Source organism: Lethenteron reissneri, chromosome 26, assembly GCF_015708825.2.
Source record: "Lethenteron reissneri isolate LAM-NWPU_2019-01 chromosome 26, ASM1570882v1, whole genome shotgun sequence".
NCBI lineage: Eukaryota > Metazoa > Chordata > Hyperoartia > Petromyzontiformes > Petromyzontidae > Lethenteron > Lethenteron reissneri.
The window spans coordinates 18,588,913-18,609,503 of record NC_083804.1 but is presented as its reverse complement, the minus strand read 5'-3'; the positions used below and the strand labels follow the sequence as shown (position 1 = coordinate 18,609,503).

Sequence of the window (20,591 nt, the reverse complement as noted above, 5' to 3'; positions counted from 1 at the left end):
TCCAATCCCCATTAACCTTTATTTTGGGTGCCACACATCAACAGTTAGAGAATACAAAAATACAAATTCTCATCACCACCCGAACTCTTATGACTTTCCAAACACCAACCAGGCACTGCTTAATTTATTCGATTCTGCTGATGTAAACATGGGCTTCTGGGAGGTGAGCACCACACTCACATGTTATTCATTATTTCATCAAAACATGGCTGGTAAAAAAAAATCACAAAAATGTACTTTTTTGGGCCGATTTATTTTTAAGATTTACATTTTATTGTTAAAATTTGTAACACGTGTGCCTACTTTTGCTAACGCAGCATTGTGGTATTTAACATCTGGCACTATGCAAAAGACAACACGTTATCTGATATTGTGGAGGACAATGCATAAATTCAGGCAGAAACATTGTTGGTAAGTTTTAGGTGAACGCTGGAGCAAACTGGTGATGGCCGGCAGGAGATGTTGGTTCATCACTTTTGGGACTTGAACACCTGCAGGAATTCTGTAAGAAGAAGGGAGATGAGTGTAAGCCAATGAAGCACAACACTGTCGAATTAGGCCTACTTCCGTTCTTTCTATCTACACGTGAAATTAGTTTTCAGTTAACACTTTATATTTACTCAAAAGTTGTTATAAGTGAATGATTTTTCAGTTGTGGAAATGTCTCATTAGCCAATATCATGATGCAATCCATCCAACAATTATGTTTTACAGCTGTTTATCTATCCACTCCTGGATGAAAGACTTCCCCATGCCTTGTCAGTCATGGGTGTTTTGACCATGCTGGTCAGTGCACGTTGGTGATGGGGGGGCAGGACACTACACATCCCACCATGTATCCTATACACCACACTGTGTACGCTGCACATTCCACTAAGCTCAGTCACGACATGTTCACCCAGCCAGTTACTGAATGAATATAGTTCTCAGAGTGGCACTTAGCAATTACATTACATCCAGGTGTGTAGGTTGAGTGTGCCAAAAAACAAACAGTAAAAAGGAAATATCTTAGCCCTTTATAGCCTGAGAAAGGGTTACTGTCCAAAACATTGGCCATTGACTTGTGTTATAAGGTTAGTGTTGATGACCAACGTAAAATGAAAACATTTACTGACAGAATGTATTGTTGTGATTGGTAGGCACTCGAGGTATACAGTATACGGAGAAGCTGTCTGTCTCACAACCGGGAAAAAAGAGTGTGTTAGAATCCAGTTGGTTTCACCTTTGAAGTCCACTTTGCCGTCACCGGACGTATCTATGGCCCCGACCAAGTCCTCCACCTCTTTCAGAGTGTGCTTCTTAGGTGACTTCAATTTTGGGTCATTTAGGACGGCGAGAATCTCCTTTGCCGTGAGGGTTCCTGAATTATCCTGGAGTATAGAGCACAAGCAGGCAGCAACACATGCAACATCACCACACGTACATCAACAAGGATAATTATCAGTGTAACCATTTAGACTCATGGGGACAATTGCCTTAGGCCAGAACTCTTGATTTCCCTCACCATTGCCCCGAAACTGCAGGTGATTAAAGTGTCGAGACTGTATAATAATATCTATGAAAATAGAAATTAGGGTGATATATGCGATAGTGAAACTATAGGATATTTCGTCCTGCTTAGATATCAATTGCAAAACCAGGCTTTATCTGGATGGACTTAACATGAGTAGCTTACCCAAGTGTACAGGCACTATCCTCACTTACAATTTAATGTGTGCCCTGCTATGGGGGTATTTTGGCTGTAAGGTGATTGTGTTGTTTTTCCAGAATAAAGGCAGCTCACAATGCACTGGGCCAAACAATGAAGAGTGTCAAATGGGCAGGTAATCGCCTTCATTCGCCACTGCTGCATTGCCGTGGGTGTTTCCAAAAGTGCGTCACGTGTTCTAAGTCCCTGCAGGAAACGCCTGTTGTGCAGTTGATATGTGGCCATGTGGGGTAAAGACATTTTTTCTCTCTAAAATATATACTTTTTATTTTTTAAATATGCCATTATTTTAGTCTCAGAAATGATGGGGCTCTAAATATCAAAAGCTCAATACACGAGAACAAAGAATATCATGTTATTATGAATATACAATATACATTTCAGCTTAAGCAACTAGATGGTTATTTAATCAATTGAATTATACTGTGTCCTGATGTAACGCAGTGTGATTCAGGAATAACTGTACCGTATCGATAGCTTTGAACAGCTTCAGAAGCATGTCTTCATTGACTTGTGCCTGTATGCATGACAACAAAAGAACATGTTCATCATTATATACAGTAACTTGGAATGAATCGTGATCAATATTCAAAGGAAAACTAAGATGTGTGAATGTAGATTAATACAACTGATGAAAAGATACACTAAATAAATGTATCTTCTATATATTCGCTTTCAAGACTTAAGTCAACGTACAGCATTGATTTAAACAAAAAAATTCAGACCATTATTTGCCTTCCCGGGGCAATTAGCAAAGTCAGCAATGATCAATAAATTATCTTGGTTTACCAGATGTTATTGGAAAGTGTCCTCTCTGTACAGCATGGGGCCCTCATTACACACGCACAATATCGCATTTCAAAACAAATCTCACAGAGCACTGTCATGAAGAATTCCGGATAAGTATAACAGATGACAAAGCCGGTAAACTGCGAATATTGTATGTTGATGTGCTTAAATGGAACTGAATGCGATGTATTGCCCAGAATGCTCAACTACAGCGTTAGCAGAGCTATGGATCACAATCTCGCCCACATCACCAAGCTGATCTCATGCCCACCACTCTCTGCAGATCTCTCTCCACGTCCCTCTCCAGCTTTGCCTTTTCTGTGAATCTCTGTTTCTCCCGATTTGTCTCGCTCACATAATTCGTCTCCGTCTCACTCACTCTGTCTCTTAAAACTATACAGCGTTTCGCGTACTCTTTCCCCTCGCGTTCACTCTTAACATTATTTCCTCTTGATTCTCTTTGTTGACCATTTTATACCACATGCAGTGGTAATACTCTCCCGGTTATTTCTCTCTCCCTTGCCCTCTCTCAAGTTTCCTATCATTTTCTCTGCAGATTTTTTTTGTTATCACTACCATTATCTAAAGGTTTTTTTTTTTAACGAGCCTGTATATCTTCCGAACGGAGCAGTTACGCATACAAAACGCCTCCCTCTTATCTCTATGCAATGTTAACACATTATAAACGCTTGCTACGCAACCCATCGACGCAACCCATCGTCCCCACGGCCCTCTGGTGCGTGCACAACGCTAGCAACACAGATACATACAATACGAAGCAAGCCTGGCGCGGTTTTGACCTTGTCTCATCAGCAGCCAGGCCTGATTGAATCGATGCTGGTGAACTACCAGATGCTTAAGTCAAGGATTACTCCCTTTAGGATTCCTGGTCAAAACAAATAACCTGTTATGATCGCTTTTCTCGCCATTTACAGAAATATCTACAATGCGAGTTCGATGCAAAACCCCACCGCACGCAATCATCGTCTCTCATCGCTACCACTGTCTGCGCGCATCATCTGCCTCCTGCGCGTGACAGCGACTCACCATGGTGAGTGATGGATGAGATGCTGCAGACTTCTTGAGAGTGGACTGTGGGGTGCGCAATGCCGAGACGGCCGCTTATATAGACGCAAAAAGGGACCTCCTCCCCGTGCCACACCCTGGCACGCGGGACTTTGCCAAGGGAGTTGCGTGTGGTTTCAACTCGTGGCTCCGCTGTTTGGGGTGATGCCCGTGAAGGTGATGTGGGTGGATGACGTGTCCCGTGTTTTGTGCCCCAGTAAATGAGGTGGGGGAGTGGTGGCGCGGTGGTGAAGCAATCTTTGCGCTACGAAGCCGCCGAATGTTCGAGTTCGATTCCGGTCAACGGCCAACATCGGAGACGAATGTCTGAGCCAGGTCCGGGACTCCGCTAGGTCGACTCAGCCGTACGTGCGCACCTGGTGCGGTGTGTAAACAGCAGCACAGGGGAGACAAAGACGTGGTGTTGATCTCACACACACACACAAAACCCAACGAATAATTTTAAACGACGATTGGGCCACGTGTGCTTAGCGAACACAACTATACAGGGGCGGCACTACGCCCTGTCGCCTTTGTCTCCCCAGTGGCGATGTTTGCACACGTTGGCATATTCAACAGACGCCCATTATGCACACATTAGAGGCTGTGTCGCCCGAGGAGGGAGTCCAGGACCAGTTCCGATCATCGTTACAGGTGTTGGCCACGGAGCGGTACACAAACAGCCACACCTACATCGCCTGTTCGTGTACACACACACACAAACACACGCGGACACGTGCACTGACACTAACGTGTCCGGGTACAAATGCAACTATCCCCCAAACAGACCACGCTGCAGTATTGGAGCTGGAAGCGCGTGCCTCGTGCTCGCAGCGCCTGTGCGCGTGCACGCGCGGAGACACACAAAGACAAAGATCCCCCTCGTAGCCTGAACATACTTTTGGGGCAAGGGCTGTTTTATCCAGCACCTGTGAAAGCCTGCACGGCCGCCTTATTCTATCGAGTGGCGATATTCATACACCGCACCAGCTACAATATTCATGTTAGACTGCTTTGACCTGTGTATATATATGTATGTTGAACTTCTTTCGCACCGTACTTATGTCTACCGTGCTCGTTGGAAGTGCGGGGGGGGGGGGGAAGGACAACAAACTAACCACACGAAGCATTTCTAAAGAAATTAGTGTTCAATCTGGATGTAAAACTACAGTACACAGCTCCGGTGACTTTCTAATATCGGAAGAGCGTTCCAGACGGCCGCGGAAGCGCATCTGAAAGCGCGCGTTGCAGGTGACCGTCTCTGTTCGATGGTTCGCCAAAAGCGCTGCTGCTGTAATGACCGGGGTTCGCGTGGTGGTTTGTGAACCTTGACGAGATCAGAGCCGAGACTCCAGGACTGGTGTCAGATATCCGTCACTGATTTTGGCCGTGAACGGACATCGAAATCGGGTAGCCTGGTTCGTAGCGCAGCTCGGTAACCGCGACACTACCACTCCCCGCACAGACACGCGTCCCTGTAACAACATGCTAAGTGCTGGATACACGAAGCGTCAAAGGCGTATTGTCAGGTCTCAGGATGAACCACCGGTGTAATGGGTTGACCGATTTAGACAATTGGCAGATGTTACTATCCGCGATCCCTGTGGTACCAACTTGCAGTAGTTTTTTTTCTACCAAGTTATCTACTTGTTCTTGTATCACTCCTCCGCTCTCCTTTGTTGATAAATGAATGGCCTCTACCTGCGCAGTAACGTGTTTTAACCGCCCTCCTGCAACGGAGACAGGTCTGAACACAGCTGTGACCAGTCATCGGCAGGTCCACTCATCTCCAGATATTTCCGCACAACATCAGCCCATCTCTTCCATAGCTCGCGATGTGCCAATTTAGCACCCTATCACAGCGGTAAGAGTGGCTTCGAGTTCATATCCTGATGGCAGGTTAACTCAGCCCATCGTTCCCCCGGTGTCGATCAAATGTGCGTGTTTACCTCTTAAACTCACTGCATGTGCCTTGCCCTCCCACCCCGCACCCCTGGTGGCCAAAGCTACGAGTTGGGGCCACCTTTGACAACCACCATGAGATTTACATCATGAGGCCTCCTTTGCCAGTAGGAACTTATAATAATAGGTTTTTGACCCTTTTTTCTGGCAACAAAACTGAAACCTTTTTGCAAGGAATCATATTTGCATTAACCACAATACCTGCGGTCAAAATGCAAAAAAATATATTTCCAATCAATTTCAAGGACAATGCATACATTATCAGAGTTTTTTTTGCATTTTGACCGCAGGTATTGTGGTTAATGCAAACACGATTCCTTGTAAAATGTGTCAATTTTGTTGCCAGAAAAAAGGGTAAAAACCCTATTATTATACCATGAGATTTGTTTTCAACCAGCGCGGTTCATCCACTAGGGGCGTTGGGTCGCCGCCCCACCAAGAAGCTGCAGATGGGAAATTATTTTTCGAATACAAATACTTTCCTTAAAATAGTTTCGTTGTGTTTATTTTTTTGAACGTGATGATTCTTTCAACGTGAATTGCCTAATGAAGATAACATTTTAAGTTGTTCATGTTAGAAACCGCTGTAACACCAGTCGGATGTGTGCCTCGGGGAGGTCTCGGGGCAGCTATGAAGGTGTCCGAGTGAGAGATGTCCCCCTTCATTCGTCGCGATGAGCTTCTAGCATTTTAGCCACGCCGTTTGAGACCCATTCAGGGCGGTGAAAAAGACGCCCATGTCTGTGATGACGATGTCACGACGCTAGGTTGCACTGTGCAAATACAGCAGCTCACGACCTACACGCTTTGTTACATTGCACTCAGTGGCGGCTCGTGACATCTCCACCAGGTGGGGCTGTTGTGAGTGACCTCTGAAAAGATGGTGTTCTAATTAAGAAAAACCCTTCCCGTGAAAGTGATATCACTGTCTTATCTGACAATGGTAGGCATTTATAAACAATACGAAACAAAACAACAAGCACTCAAACGCTGTCCCAATGACCCTCAAGTCTACACTACACTACCCCTTTGACCCTGCCAAAAGCCGAGAGCTTTTGGTAGTGTCAAAGGGGTTGCTACTTTTGCATGGTGCAACCTAGCGTCGTGACATCGTCTCATTACAGACACGGGCGCCCTTTTTACCACCCTGAATGGGTCTCAAACGGCGTGGCTAAAATGCTAGAAGCTAATCGCGATGAATGAAGGGGGACATCTCTCACTCGGACGCCTTCATAGCCGCCCCGAGACCTCACCGAGGCACAAATCAGACTGTGGTGTGACAGCGGTTTCTAATTTTAACAACTGAAAATGTTATCTTCATTAGGAAATTCAGGTTGAAAGAATCATTAAATATTCAACACAACAAAACAATGAATAGAAAAGTAGTTTTTTATTACAAAAAATAATGTATCATCTCCAGCTGCTTGGTGGGGAGGCACTCAACACCCCTAGTGGACGAAGCACGTCTGATTGCACTTAATTGTGGCTTCAATCCAAAATCAAATGTGTAGGCGAATGTCAGTACAGTATAGGCATAGCTTTCCATTCGACAATGTAGTCATGGTAAAGTGATGTTACAGTTGCCACAGATAACAGTGAGACAAACAGTGACCACACAGCGAAACAAGCTCTAATGAAAAGTGAATTAAATAATAGGCCTGTGTACATTGTATTAATGTTGCCAGTGAATACTGATCAAAGCATTTTGTCTAGGTGGGTGTACGACGGTATGTGGCTGTTATTGTACAGTATGCAGTGTCTCGGTTGCCTTGGATAATGTCTTTGTTGTGTCGTGTCATCTGACCTTGAATTGTTCTTTGGGCTTTTGGCAGAGTCAAAAGGGGTGTGGAGTGTGGATTTGAGGGTCATGCGGATAGCATTTTAGTGCTATTGTATTGTTTATGCCTACGGTTGGTGGATAAGACAGTTAGTTAACTTTCAAGGGGAAGGCCAATAACATGATCAGGTTTTTCTTATTTAGAACACCATATTTTCAGAGGTCGCTCCCAACAGCCCTACCAAGTGGAGATGTCGCGAGCCGCCACTGGTTTTCAACAGTGTAAAAAAAAATCTAAAACGAATGTAATGATATGCGACCTTGGGAGATAAATCATATATTGGAGCCCCACTTGATGCTGCACCCCCTGAGCTGATAATGTTTTATGCCACTGTGTTGCATCCATGTGCGTAGATTTGAATGTTGTCGCTAAAATTCCATGTGTTTTCTCTGCTAAACAATAATCGTATTGGGAACCTCCTGCAAATATCTTGAAATTCAGAAGGCTATATATTCATGTATTTGTCTTATTGTTATTATTGCCATGACGTACCCCTGGGGGGAAAAAAACAGACTGACGTTCTAAGACAGCCAATGTCATCCTACACATGAACAATTTTACACACGCATTTGTATGCAGTCACACACACCCACCCCTGCAGGTGACAGGTGTGGTCGTGGATAGAGGCTGTGATGAATGTTTGTGACAATCATGGCGTGTCTAGCGTTTCAGCCAATAGCCTGTGGGGTTCGGGTGTGGTTCCAATGTGCATGTTGGCACGACTATATCAGTCCCCCCAGAAAAGCGCGATTATGCGATCGCAAGATTCCACGCAAAATCAGCCAAAGTCCGCATATTTATGCGGGGGGCGCGTTTTTTCAAATACGCCGCACTTTCGCCGCATAAATTGCAGATTTCCTGCGCGCAAAATATGCGGGCTTGCATGATTTCATAATCCCCGCATTTTCGTTGCAAAAAGTCACATATATCTTAGCAGAAAGTTGAAAAATGTTGCGTTTACTTCACACAAGCGCAGCCATTTCCCCTGTTGCCATGGGAACGTTATGAAGTATTAGAGGCTACGTAGTTAGTTTTATTCAGGAGTTTATGCAACTTTACAGTTGTAAGATTGCACTTTTTTGTTAGTAGTATGTAAATTTACATTACTGTAAGACTGTACTGTTACTGTATTGCTTACGTTACTGTAAACTGAAAACACTTATTTTAACAGAAGATGTCTGTTTTGTATACCTACCTCTGTAAAACAGGAAGCACACATTTTATTTTTTAATATTTTATTTATTCATTTTTACAGAAGTTGTAGCATATTCATTTTGTAAAGCTACAGAACTTGTTCGACTCAATGTTTTGTAAGTTTGAGCCATCTGTTTGTTAAGGTCTGAAATAAAACAAGATGAGAACTTAAATATTCCCAGCACTTTCTGTGATGTAGTATGCTTGCTTATCATAGGAAGTAATAAGAAATGACTCTTTACATTAAAGTAGTAGCCTAGTGAATAGGGTGTTGGGGGAATCACTTTTTTTCTCTTTTTCATCAAACCGCAGTTTTTGCAAGTTCCCACAATTTAATCGCATAAAATTGCATAAATATCCCGCATATTCCATCGCATTTTTTAAGAAAACGTGCCGCATAATCAACGATTTTTGCCCGCAACAATCACCAAAAAACTCCGCGTTTTTCTGGAGGGACTGCTATATGATTAAATAACATACACACCTGTGTGTGTGTGTGCATATGTGTGAGAGTGCTTAGTGCTCTGCGCTACGAACCTGGTGACCCGAGCTCGATTCTCGCTCACGGCCAACACCAGTGAGATTATTTAAACAGGTCCTGGACCTCCCCTAGGTCGACTCAGCCTCAAATGAGTACATGGTGCGGTGTGTAAAAACATCGCCACTAGGGGGACAAAGGCGGTCGGGCGTGTTGCTGGCCACTCATCCCTCGTGTACCGTTCCGGCACTTGCCCCAACAGTCTGTAAAGGCTATACGGGGGATCTTTGTCTTTATCTAGAGAACAGTAGTGTAGTGGTTTGAATACGAGGCTACAATCCCACCAACCTGAGTTTCATTCCCAGCCAGGGATGCCATCAGGAATAGTGGTATATACACTTGTCCTGGGCTTCCTATAGATCCACTCAGCCTCTAAACGACTACCTGGTACGGTATGATAAGTTCTGTCATTTATTTTACAGATCGTCAGTGAAAGTGATGTTTACTTAAAACGTAGGCGTTCTTAAACTAGAGTACAATTATGTTAGTGGGTAGTTTACTAATAAACTGGTATGTCACATTAGAGGGGTGAGTGATGTGGCCAGCACTATTCCCAGCCGCATTTCTCTCCCCAGTGTTGATGTTGATCACATCACTGAGATGACCATGACAAAAAAAGTAAGAGAAAAACACCAACAATCACATAGGTCTGTCAAATTCCAAATTTCCTCCCATCATATTTAACAACGTTATTCTGAGTCGTAGTAAAACCATTACTAATGCAAGTATAGATGGGGTTGTTTGGCCAACCATACGGTCAGCACAACAATCTCAGCTGATCTGTCATGCAATAGCTGGGTTAATAATTGTCTGAGGAATTGGAAAATCTGGTTTGCATTTATGTGCCATAGCCTACATCTTAGAATATACAGTCTATTAGTAGTTGCTAAGTCATCCTCCAAGTGTCGCAATCCATCGACCCTATCCATACTGCCGAGGTAGATTAACGTGCCTATCCCCTCCATGGCCTGCCCTTTGTTCTGGAATGTGCTCGTTGTCGGACTCCACTGACAGGGTCTGCACCTTTGTCTTGGCTGGTGACGCATGAACCACGTGGGGTAGATGAGTAGTCCGATGTCGGCGTAGTCGCAGTTGGTAAATAATATGCGACCAACAAGACAGTCCATGGTGTTAGCCAGTAGATAGCTGAGGTGTGGACTCGAGTCATGTGACTTGGACTCGAGTCAGACTCGAGTCATGAATTTGATGACTTCAGACTCGACTTGGACTTGCATAACAATGACTTTGTCCCACCTCTGAGGTGTGGACTCGAGTCATGTGACTTGGACTCGAGTCAGACTCGAGTCATGAATTTGATGACTTCAGACTCGACTTGGACTTGCATAACAATGACTTTGTCCCACCTCTAGGTGTGGACTCGAGTCATGTGACTTGGACTCGAGTCAGACTCGAGTCATGAATTTGATGACTTCAGACTCGACTTGGACTTGCATAACAATGACTTTGTCCCACCTCTGAGGTGTGGACTCGAGTCATGTGACTTGGACTCGAGTCAGACTCGAGTCATGAATTTGATGACTTCAGACTCGACTTGGACTTGCATAACAATGACTTTGTCCCACCTCTAAGGTGTGGACTCGAGTCATGTGACTTGGACTCGAGTCAGACTCGAGTCATGAATTTGATGACTTCAGACTCGACTTGGACTTGCATAACAATGACTTTGTCCCACCTCTGAGGTGTGGACTCGAGTCATGTGACTTGGACTCGAGTCAGACTCGAGTCATGAATTTGATGACTTCAGACTCGACTTGGACTTGCATAACAATGACTTTGTCCCACCTCTGGTAGATAGTCAGGCAAATTAATGATGGTGCTAACAAGCTTCCCTGCCAGGCACCAGACCTGGTGCGAAACTGTTTGGGCAGCTCTTGTTTGACCATCACCTTGGTGAATATATTGCCGCACAGGTTAGCTATTAAGTGCGTTAGTGGTTCCTGTGCACCGCTTGCTCCGAGTGCCTTCCAGATTACTGCCCTGTCCACCGAGTCAAATGCAACATAAAATGTTTAATGCTCAGTGTGGTTCAGAAAGCAAACTGTGTGCAAGAACAGCAGCAGCCGTGTAGCGAACCACTGAAGCCCGATTTGGTGGGGGGCGCGCCGGTTCTGGTGCAAAAGTGGGGAGCCAGTAGCATGTTGGCAAATCATTTTCCCGGGGCCCATAGAAGGGTGATTGGACGGTAGCTGCTATATAGTCCGCTGGTAAACCTTAGAAAATGTAAGGCTGCATTTTTTTATGAAACATTATTTAGTGATGCTGCATTGGCAGTGGTGTACGAAACCTTCTTTATAGCGCATGTACTGTCATAAAAGTCCATTGCCCAGTACGTCGCATTTTTTTACTTTAAAGCAGTATTTTCACAAATCAGTTTAGTTTGTTTCGTTACTTGTACCTCTGCTTCAAGTGTATTTTACGTGAGTTTCGTGAGTACGTGCGTTGAAATAGTATATACACTTATGATGGTGTATAAGGTTAGTGTAAAATGGAATGAGTGATGCTTTACAAAACAAGGTTATTTATGGAAATATACGCTCTAAGGAGAAGGGGAAATTCCTGTTGGGTAATACTCATTCCATGTAACATAAGTTTGGTGATAAAGGAGTCCTCCATTCCGAGTTCTAAGTTGGGTTTCTTGCTGGAATCTTTATCAGCAAGATTTCCAAATGATTTACCTTAGTTATTTTTAATGGATAGTCACAAAGTGTCATGAATACTGTACATTTTGATTGGGAAGTGGAATGAAAGGGAGGGTTCCACGTGTAAAATACAGTGTTACTAAATGACACTGCACTTTGCAGTGTGCACACCCATCTGTTTGTGTAAAGACAAATTAATGAATTACATATGATGGACATCACATACATGCTTTAAGAGTTTAAAGCAATTTTTTGCACCATGTATAATAGTATGCCTAAAGATCCACGTTGATATGGTAAAAGCGATGCCTGTTGTTTACCCAAATTATGCGTTTCACGTTTCCCTCGCTCTATGCGGTAAATGCGTTCCAAGAAAATGGTGCAACAAAGCAAAACTGCACAAGACAGATGCCTGCCGAGTAGAGCATACAGTATGCACAATGTTGCCCCACGTACGACCGTATAGCCACAAACGAGTGAATTCAAACCACATACTGGATAGCGAATTTTGGGTAGAAATAGGTTAAGCGCATATACGCAAAAACCGCACAAACCTACCCCGCATAAAGCGAGGGAAACCCTGTACGGTATTAGATTTCTGCAGAGGATTGGCTATCTTAGCTAATGCTACCTTCCGTTTAGATTTGGCTTTGTATAGTTTTCTGACATCGCGTCCCAAAAGTAGATCGCCGCCGAATGGCGTTTGAAGATCGCTTGTGTTGCAGTCGAAACGTCGTGAGAATTTTCTTGTTTTATATTTTTATTATTTTATTATTTCCCTTCTACGTGACTTTACCGAAAGAACCAAGAATATAGTACTGTACTCAACAAGTTCTATAGTCTGCTCTGGCGGTGCCACCTTGAATACGTGCGAATGGGACAGAAAATCGTCGTCCGAGACATCCGAGACCAACACGAGTCGTCCACTCGTCCGCGTGTCGGAGTCTTTGTGCCACACCTTGGAGTCTTTGTGCCACACCTTGGCAACACAGGTATGTATTGTTGAGAGGGGGTGGGGGAGAAAAGTATGCAATGTGCAGTGTGGCTGCCTAACCTGTTCCTCTAACAGTTGAGAAGAATAAGTGAGCAACCTGCTCTGAAGATTTTGTGTCAACAATAGCAGCTCACTGTTACCCCCAGGAGATTGAAGCCAGGGCTTTTAAGAGTGGAATAAAGGACACATTGAGCCACACTCGCTACCAGGCTATATAAAGCCACTCTTAATTCGAGGCTTATGTATTGTATTTTTTGCATTTGGACGGTCGGGTTTCACTTAACTATTGCAATGATCCCGTACTCGCTGGTAAACTCCAGTCACCGACTCAACCAGCGGTAAGTCATCTCCTTGTAACTCTTCCATCGCTACTACCATGGTCACTGTTCCAATTTAATCCATCATTGATTCCATCACCCATGTCAGGAACTATGTCTACCATACTTTTATTTGAATCTCATCTACACTCTAATAACCAACACTGCAGGTCAAAGGACGTCTCTTGCTGCTGCTGCTGCTGGAATTTCCTTCCATTGTGTCTTTCCCAAATTCATATTTGCCTTTGCTAAATTCAAGAAGCCTATAAAGCTTTGCGTGACGTTTGTTGCTGGTTGCTTAGCATTGTGCCTGTGCTCAGTTACTATAATAATATAAATATATTACACGCCTAATATACAGTTCTTGTTTTTTTAAGCGTCGCTCCTCGTCCTCTCGTTGTTATTGCACTGTCACAAGCCCTCTGCTCGGCAATCCAACTCCCCACACTTTTGTACACGGCAGCTGCACACATACAAGGAGCAAGGATTGGTGGATCACGTAAAATCTTTATTAACCTATTAAACTTACTGCAGGGTTGTGACGTGTCGCAATGAGTTGCATTTTCGTGTAAAGTTTTTTTTTCTTCTGGAAATTGGTTTCCTCCCACATGCTCAACAATTGTCGTATTGGCCAAATATACCAATGCGAGAACAAGCGTCAGTATTTTTTTGGGGGCATAAATGATCATTTATGAACAAAGACATAGCCTGGAAATATACACACTGAAACATCGTCACACATAGACACGAATACCCTCCCCGTATAGCCTTTAACAGCCTGTCGGGGCAAGTGTTGTTAGCGTGCACCGCACACGAGGGGGTGTAATTGATCAAGCACCACGTTAAACACGTGTTGTCGACCTAGGACGGGTTCAGCGATTCGTCACCGCCATTCGATGTTGGCTGTGGGAAGAAATTTAACTCGAATTGCCAAATTTTTAGGACAGTGCACGAACCAAGACTGCCTACCCCCGCACGCATTTGCGGCAAAGTGTCCCAGGCGTGGTTGCTGGCAGAGGCTCTGATGAATGTTCCTGCCAGGCTTTTACGAGCCGAGACTTGCGGTCCAAATAAGCCCTTGGGGTAGGGCGTGGTTCCGGTGTGCATATTTGCACAACTATATTATGAAATAACAACCATGTGCGTGGGTGTTTTTATGTAGGGTAGATGGGGAGCGGTGGCGCAGCGGTTGCGCTACGAACCAGACTTCGATTCTCGCTCACGGCCAACAGCGGTGACAATTATCTGAACCAGTCCCGGGGCCTCCCCTAGATCGACTCAGCCTCAAATGGGTACCTTGTGCGATATGTAAACATCGCCACTGGGAAGACAAAAGCGCCCGGGCGGGGGGTACTGGCCACCCACCGACCTTCATAAGTGCTCGTCGCTAGCAGCATTTGCCCCAAAAGTTTTGTTGATGCTTTACAGGGGATCTTAGTCGTATAAGTAGGCAGCCTTGAGGCGTTCAGGTGTGGTTCTTCTGTGCATATTTGCGCATCTATTATTAAATCACGGACACGTGCGTGAGTGTGAGTGGTGTTTCAACAATGAGAATTGATCCCACCAACCTCGCTTCGGTTCACACTGGCCTGATGTTGAAATCTCCGTTAATGTTTCTGAAGTTTGACCCCGTTTTTGTTGAGATCTCCCCTTTTTCACACTGCGAAGGCAAGTGACTTCTATAAGCGAGACATCCAGAAACTTCTTCCTCCGCAACCGAGAGATGGTCTAATTCCTGCAGGATGTATTGCCTTTTCATGAGACGTGCTTACATAAATGTCCTCCACTATGTTCATATTCTATCTTTATCACGAGTTATGGCCAATTTTGTCTGCCTAAGGGCGACCACTTGTGAATTGCCAATCAACTCCTTTGTGCCGCTTTCATGATCTCTCTTCGCTATGACATATTTGACCACGCCTATGTTGTGTTCTCCAAATCCTCATTCTTTTAATATTTTTTGGTACATTTTCTTTATTCGCATTTCCGACGCATGGTACATTTCAACCATAAACATTTTGCTTGAAATATGCACCGTACGATTTCATGATCATTTAACAGAATTCAGTGTATTCAGTATTCCTTGGATCTCCCTCTTGTTTGCTTTTCATTGAGAAGTGTTTTGTTGCTTCTCAATTGTAAAGGTATATCTATTTTCCATTAAAAAGTGTATCTATTTAAGTTAGCACAAGTGCCTAGCATCGATTAAAAGGATCGAAACATGGATCACCCGGTTTATGTGCCCCAATGAGATGCATTTTCGACAACTCATTGGCTGATTCAAACCACTGATACATGTGACAACAATTTAAGATAAAAGGGTGAACATAATTATCTCCTATGCCAATAACAAGTGCCGTTTCAAGGTCACTTGAATACGGACAGCCGACACTGCGCTATCAAATTTTTTTTAACGTCATTTTTAAAAAAAATACATGCACTGGGAGAATCTGTAGTCGGGGAGAGAAGCTTATTTGTGTACTGTGACAGATTGAACACTGAAAGAGATGGCAGAATCTCAGTACAACATTTACTCTGACATCATAGCAACACACACTAAAGCACATCTCTCAACAACGTCCTGGGAAATACTGTACAAATGTGGGTCACTTTTCGCACCGGCGTGGTTACTTGTACGCCAAGAGTCCAAGTTTGCGTCTCTCCATGTAGACAACACCCTGAACCTTTTTCATTGATCTCATGTTCCAACAACAACAACCGCCATGACTTTTCAATTTAAATGACTGCAGGGATTCATCTTCTTGGTTCTTTCGGTAAAGTCACGTAGAAGGGAAGTAATACAATAATAAAAATAAAACATAATAAAATTATTCTCACGACGTTTCGGCCACAACGCAAGCAGCCGTCCTCAGGTGAAGAACAGGTCTGTCGGAAAGACATTATGTTTGATTTTTATTACTTTATTATTTCCCTTCTACGTGACTTTACCGAAAGAACCAAGAAGATGAACCGCCATGACCTCACCACGGCGCTTGTGCCAGGCTAGGTGCACCACGTTAAGGCCACGTGAGAAGTGTCGAACGCCCGTCAGCAGGTGACACCACGGGTTGCCTGACCCCCCACCTGTGTGCCCCCCACCCATCACCACCTACTGCACGTGTTCGAAACCCACGTGATCAAGAACAATGAACGCCTGGGGTCGTCACGATGACATCACCAGTCATAGGTGTTGATGTTTCCCCACCTCGTTATGGACCAGGCGATCGTTGTCACCACCGCGCAACAGGCCGACGAAAAATATCAACTCGTTCTCTAAAACGTCACTTCTCGGTGTGAATAGCAATTTAGGCCATTAGCACGGCGGTAAATAACCACGTCCGTTTGCAATAGAATGACGACTTTACATGCGCGTGTCTTCGCATCTACATTAATCTTCTTACAGGATAACGTTTACGATAGCACAGAATCACTTACGCTTTCTGCCCTGTTCAAATGTTGAGATCTCAACCGCGCTGATGTCTCTTCTTCTGGCAATGCTGTCTCTTACGATCTGAATCGCTGCTAAAAGTGAGGTCATTATATATATGTGTGAGGTAATTATATATAAGTAAGGTAATTATATCAAACGTTTCCCCGCCCGCGGCGGACCCTACATGGCGCGCCAGCATGTTTGAACATTGTAGACATCAAAACGAGTACAGTATCACGCATACAACCATCCCATAGGAATAAGTCAAACCAGATTGTAAACATTAAAGCAACTCCTGTATATCACAAGCATGAAAGTGCATTGATCCCATGGTAGCAGTGAGTGTTAGATCACCACATCGTGACGCCGTGTTGTCGGCTCTCTTTGTCTTCACTGCAAAGCACCTCATCACAAAGGTAGCCGAAGTCGTGTTAATGGGGTACTATTGTGTACACGAGGAGGGGCTAATACTGGTAGGAACCTCCTGGTTACACCAGCCCACAGGGGATTATTGTGTCCGTCCGTCGTGCAGGGAGGGGCTGGGTGGGGAGGGTGGGGCTGGGCTGGGTGGGGGGTGGGAGGGGTGGGGAGGGTCTGGGTGGGGAGGGTGGGGAGGGGCTGGTGAGGGGTGTGTGGCTGGGTGGGGAGGGTGGGGAGGGGCTGGGTGGGGGGTGGGAGAGGTGGGGCTGGGTGGGGAGGGGAGGGTGGGGAGGGGCTGGGTGGGGGGTGGGAGGGGTGGGGCTGGGTGGGGAGGGGAGGGTGGGGAGGGGCTGGGTGGGGGGTGGGAGAGGTGGGGCTGGGTGGGGAGGGGAGGGTGGGGAGGGGCTGGGTCGGGAGGGAGGGGCTGGGTGGGGAGGGTGGGGCTGGGTGGGGAAGAGGGGGTGGGGAGGGGCTGGGTGAGGAGGGCGGGGCTGGGTTGGGGGTGGGAGGGGTGGGAGGGGTGGGGCTGGGTGGGGAGAGTGGGGTGGGGCTGGGAGGGTGGGAGGGGTGGGGGTGGGCTGGGTGGGGAGGGGCTGGTCACCCCGTGGTGCCCTTATAAAACTCAACGTTTAACCTACTCACGCCGGCTTGTGCCCGCCCTCACAGTCGGCTATATTTGCGGAATACACCACCGTTGACCCTGCAGGCCATTGACCGAGCAACCCAACGTTCCTACCAGCAGCTCCCTCCGCAGCAGGAACGTGTTTCTGTATTTGAGTTGACAGCCGTCGGGCGCGGCTTCTTCGCGTCCTGCCTGCACTGCGGGGAGATGATGGAGATGCCAGTGCCTTCAACTTATCCTGCCACGCCTCGAGTTTTCCTGCAACTCTACAAAGACGATGAGGCTTTTGCCCGCCCAAGGACGGGTGTATTGCAGTACATCTGAAACTTGCAAGCGAAAATCAGACCGCGACGTGATATAATCATTGCATCCATTCGTGTGCAATTTGTAAGGGCGCGGTGACACAGACTTATAGTATTTCATTTTTATCATTACACGCTTTTATTTAACTGTTTCGATTTAAAGCTTTCGTGACTGCAGGGATTCATATTCTTAGTTCTTTCGGTAAAGTCCCTTCTACGTGACTTTACCGAAAAAAAACAAGATTATGAATCACTTTCTGTTATTGTCGTATCCTCAAACCTTGTAACTCAATTTTAACCCACTTCCCAATGTGGTATCGACTGCAAACTTGGTATACTTATGTCATACTGATGACAATACTATATTTTATCATAAAAAATAAAAATAAGTAATATTATTTTGTATATGTTATGTTTCCACTTGGGTCTAATTGTCCACGCTCAACTCACGTTGGCTGTAATTGCCCACGTCCCTGAGGTTATGGCAAGCTTCGGGGTCACTTCCTGGAATCGTGGAGTTCTTCCATTACTAGTACATTTCATAAAAGCGTGTTTTAAAAAAAAAGTTTAAAAAAAGTTTTTTAAGATTCCACAGAACACAGGATGAGATGTTACTATCCTTTGTGCAAGCACTTCCAAGAGTTCATGAACAGTGAGCCTGGTGAAATTTGGGGAGCGCATCGTCAGTAGTGAACCTTTGGGTCCTAGGGTGTTTCGGCCTTTCATACTATACACCCTCCCCAAAGGCGGCCAGCGACAGGGTGATCAATCCTACGCTTGCGTCCCATTCCCAATTAGTCATAGGAGTTGCCTTGTTGTTGATAGCCAACATCCCATGGGACTATGCATGGCAGGGGTGTCCTCCTCCCTGAGTCAAGCATTGTTGACTGCATACCTCCCGGCCCTCTTACTTTTTTTTAAAAAAAGTTTTTAAAAAGTTTCAAAAAAATATTACTTATTACGGTTATAATCCCTTGTTGATCATGACGTCCTTTTTACTTCGATGTCTCAACAGCGTTACGGAGATCACGTGACGTGAGGGTTCTGCCTTTGTAGTGAGGGTTGTGAGTTGACGCCGAGGAGGGGGGAGGAGGCGCCTCGGCCCCCCACGTGGAGTGACGTCAGCCGCTAATTATTATGAATGAGGAGGGGGGGGTCCATTTGGAGGACGTCACCTGCTCATGAATATTAATGAGTGGGGCTGTTCAATGTTGAGTGACGTCACCCGCTCATGTTTATTAATGAGGGGTGGGGGTGTCTATTTGGAGGACGTCACCTGCTCATGAATATTAATGAAGGGGCTGTTCGATGTTGAGTGACGTCACCCGCTCATGTTTATTAATGAGGGGTGGGGGTGTCCATGTGGAGGACGTCACCTGCTCATGAATATTAATGAGGGGACGCTGGTTGATGTGGAGTGACGTCACGAGCGTTAAAGACATACCTGGTTGATGATAGTCGGTATAATGCATATATTATCAGAGCATGTTTTTCGTTTGCATGTTCACCACAAGTACGTGTGGTCCATGCAGACAGGATACCTTGAATAAGGATTCTGTTTGGTGTTTTAAACATCTTGACACCTCGATTAAAAGCTTTCGTGACTGCACGGATTCATCTTCTTGGTTCTTTCGGTAAAGTCACGTAGAAGGGAAGTAATAAAATAATAAAATAATAATACATAATAAAATAATTCTCACGACGTTTCGGCCACAACGCAAGCAGCCGTCCTCGGGTGAAGAACAGGTCTGTCGGGAAGAGACGCTGTCCTTCTGGCTGCTTGCGTTGTGGCCGAAACGTCGTGGGAAATTATTTTATTATGTTTTATTATTTTCATTCTACGTGACTTTACCGAAAGAACCAAGAAGATCTTGACACCTGTTTTATTGCCAGAAAGGGTAAAACCTATTGTTCTAAACTCCACAGAAGTCTTCCTCCATCGGGCGTGGTCTTTCCCCCCTCTCCGGGCATGTGTTCAACTCTCACGACCTGTCGCCTTCCCCCCATTGGGGTCGTCCCGTAGGCGGAATTTGACTTCTATATTTTGGGGGGGGGGGGGGGGCAGGGATTCGCTTTGTCACTCACATTAGTAATCGCGGGTGCGTGGAATTAATGCATTTTTTAAAATCTTAATTGCCTTAACAGTACGGTCGGACCCACGGGTCGCCGGAAAGCAGGGTCTCCGTCTTTTAGGTGTTTCTCAGGCGTGTTCCGTGCGTACTATGCCTCTCAGACGGTCCCGTCAGTTATTTGTTCTTTACGGCAACAGGAGAAGGGGCCAGCCTCCCACAAAGGCCAGATTGGTGGCCTGGCTGCGCGCATGCACTGCGCAATTGCCATGCAATACAAGGGGGTTCTCACCGCCCCCATCATTTAAAATCCATTCCACTCGGGTGATTGTAACGGCAATGGCTTATTCAGTCAACGGGCCCATAATAGACAATTGCAAGCGGTACATTGCACTTTGCCAAGTATTTTCCCGTTAGATAATACCAGCAAGATAAATTGGCAGCTGATGAAACACGCTTTGGCCAAGTTGTCCCGACAACAGCAGCGGCATGTGCTACACATTACTTGTGTACAGTGCAGGCGCATTTACCCTTCGTGATAGACCATCATGGGAGTGTTTTATCGCCACTGACATGATAACATGTACGTGTGTTTATTTACACACTATGCATAGCCCATAGGGTCTCTGTAGTTGTCTGCATGGAGTTGTCTGCGGGATTTTTCATGCTTACGGATTTTTTTA

The 20,591-nt window shown here is 45.3% G+C and overlaps 1 protein-coding gene across 1 annotated transcript; it reads right to left on the bottom strand.

The window, feature by feature from the left end:
- On the bottom strand, positions 1–3,683 carry LOC133347775 (calmodulin-like protein 5). Its single transcript, XM_061560371.1, has 4 exons — positions 3,545–3,683; positions 2,175–2,225; positions 1,223–1,370; positions 1–502 (listed from the first exon to the last, which is right to left on the bottom strand). The coding sequence occupies exons 1-4, from the start codon at positions 3,545–3,547 to the stop codon at positions 471–473; spliced, it is 234 nt and encodes a 77-aa protein (XP_061416355.1). The 5' UTR covers positions 3,548–3,683; the 3' UTR covers positions 1–470.
- Positions 3,684–20,591: the final 16,908 nt, after the last annotated feature.

What these genes read in the sequence shown, in the direction of transcription:
- LOC133347775 (XM_061560371.1), bottom strand. An exon ending in TGTTCAAAGCTATCGATACG is followed by an intron (nt 1,371 to 2,174) that starts GTACAGTTATTC and finishes TCTATACTCCAG; the next exon opens with GATAATTCAGGAACCCTCAC. An exon ending in CGGCAAAGTGGACTTCAAAG is followed by an intron (nt 503 to 1,222) that starts GTGAAACCAACT and finishes TTCTTCTTACAG; the next exon opens with AATTCCTGCAGGTGTTCAAG.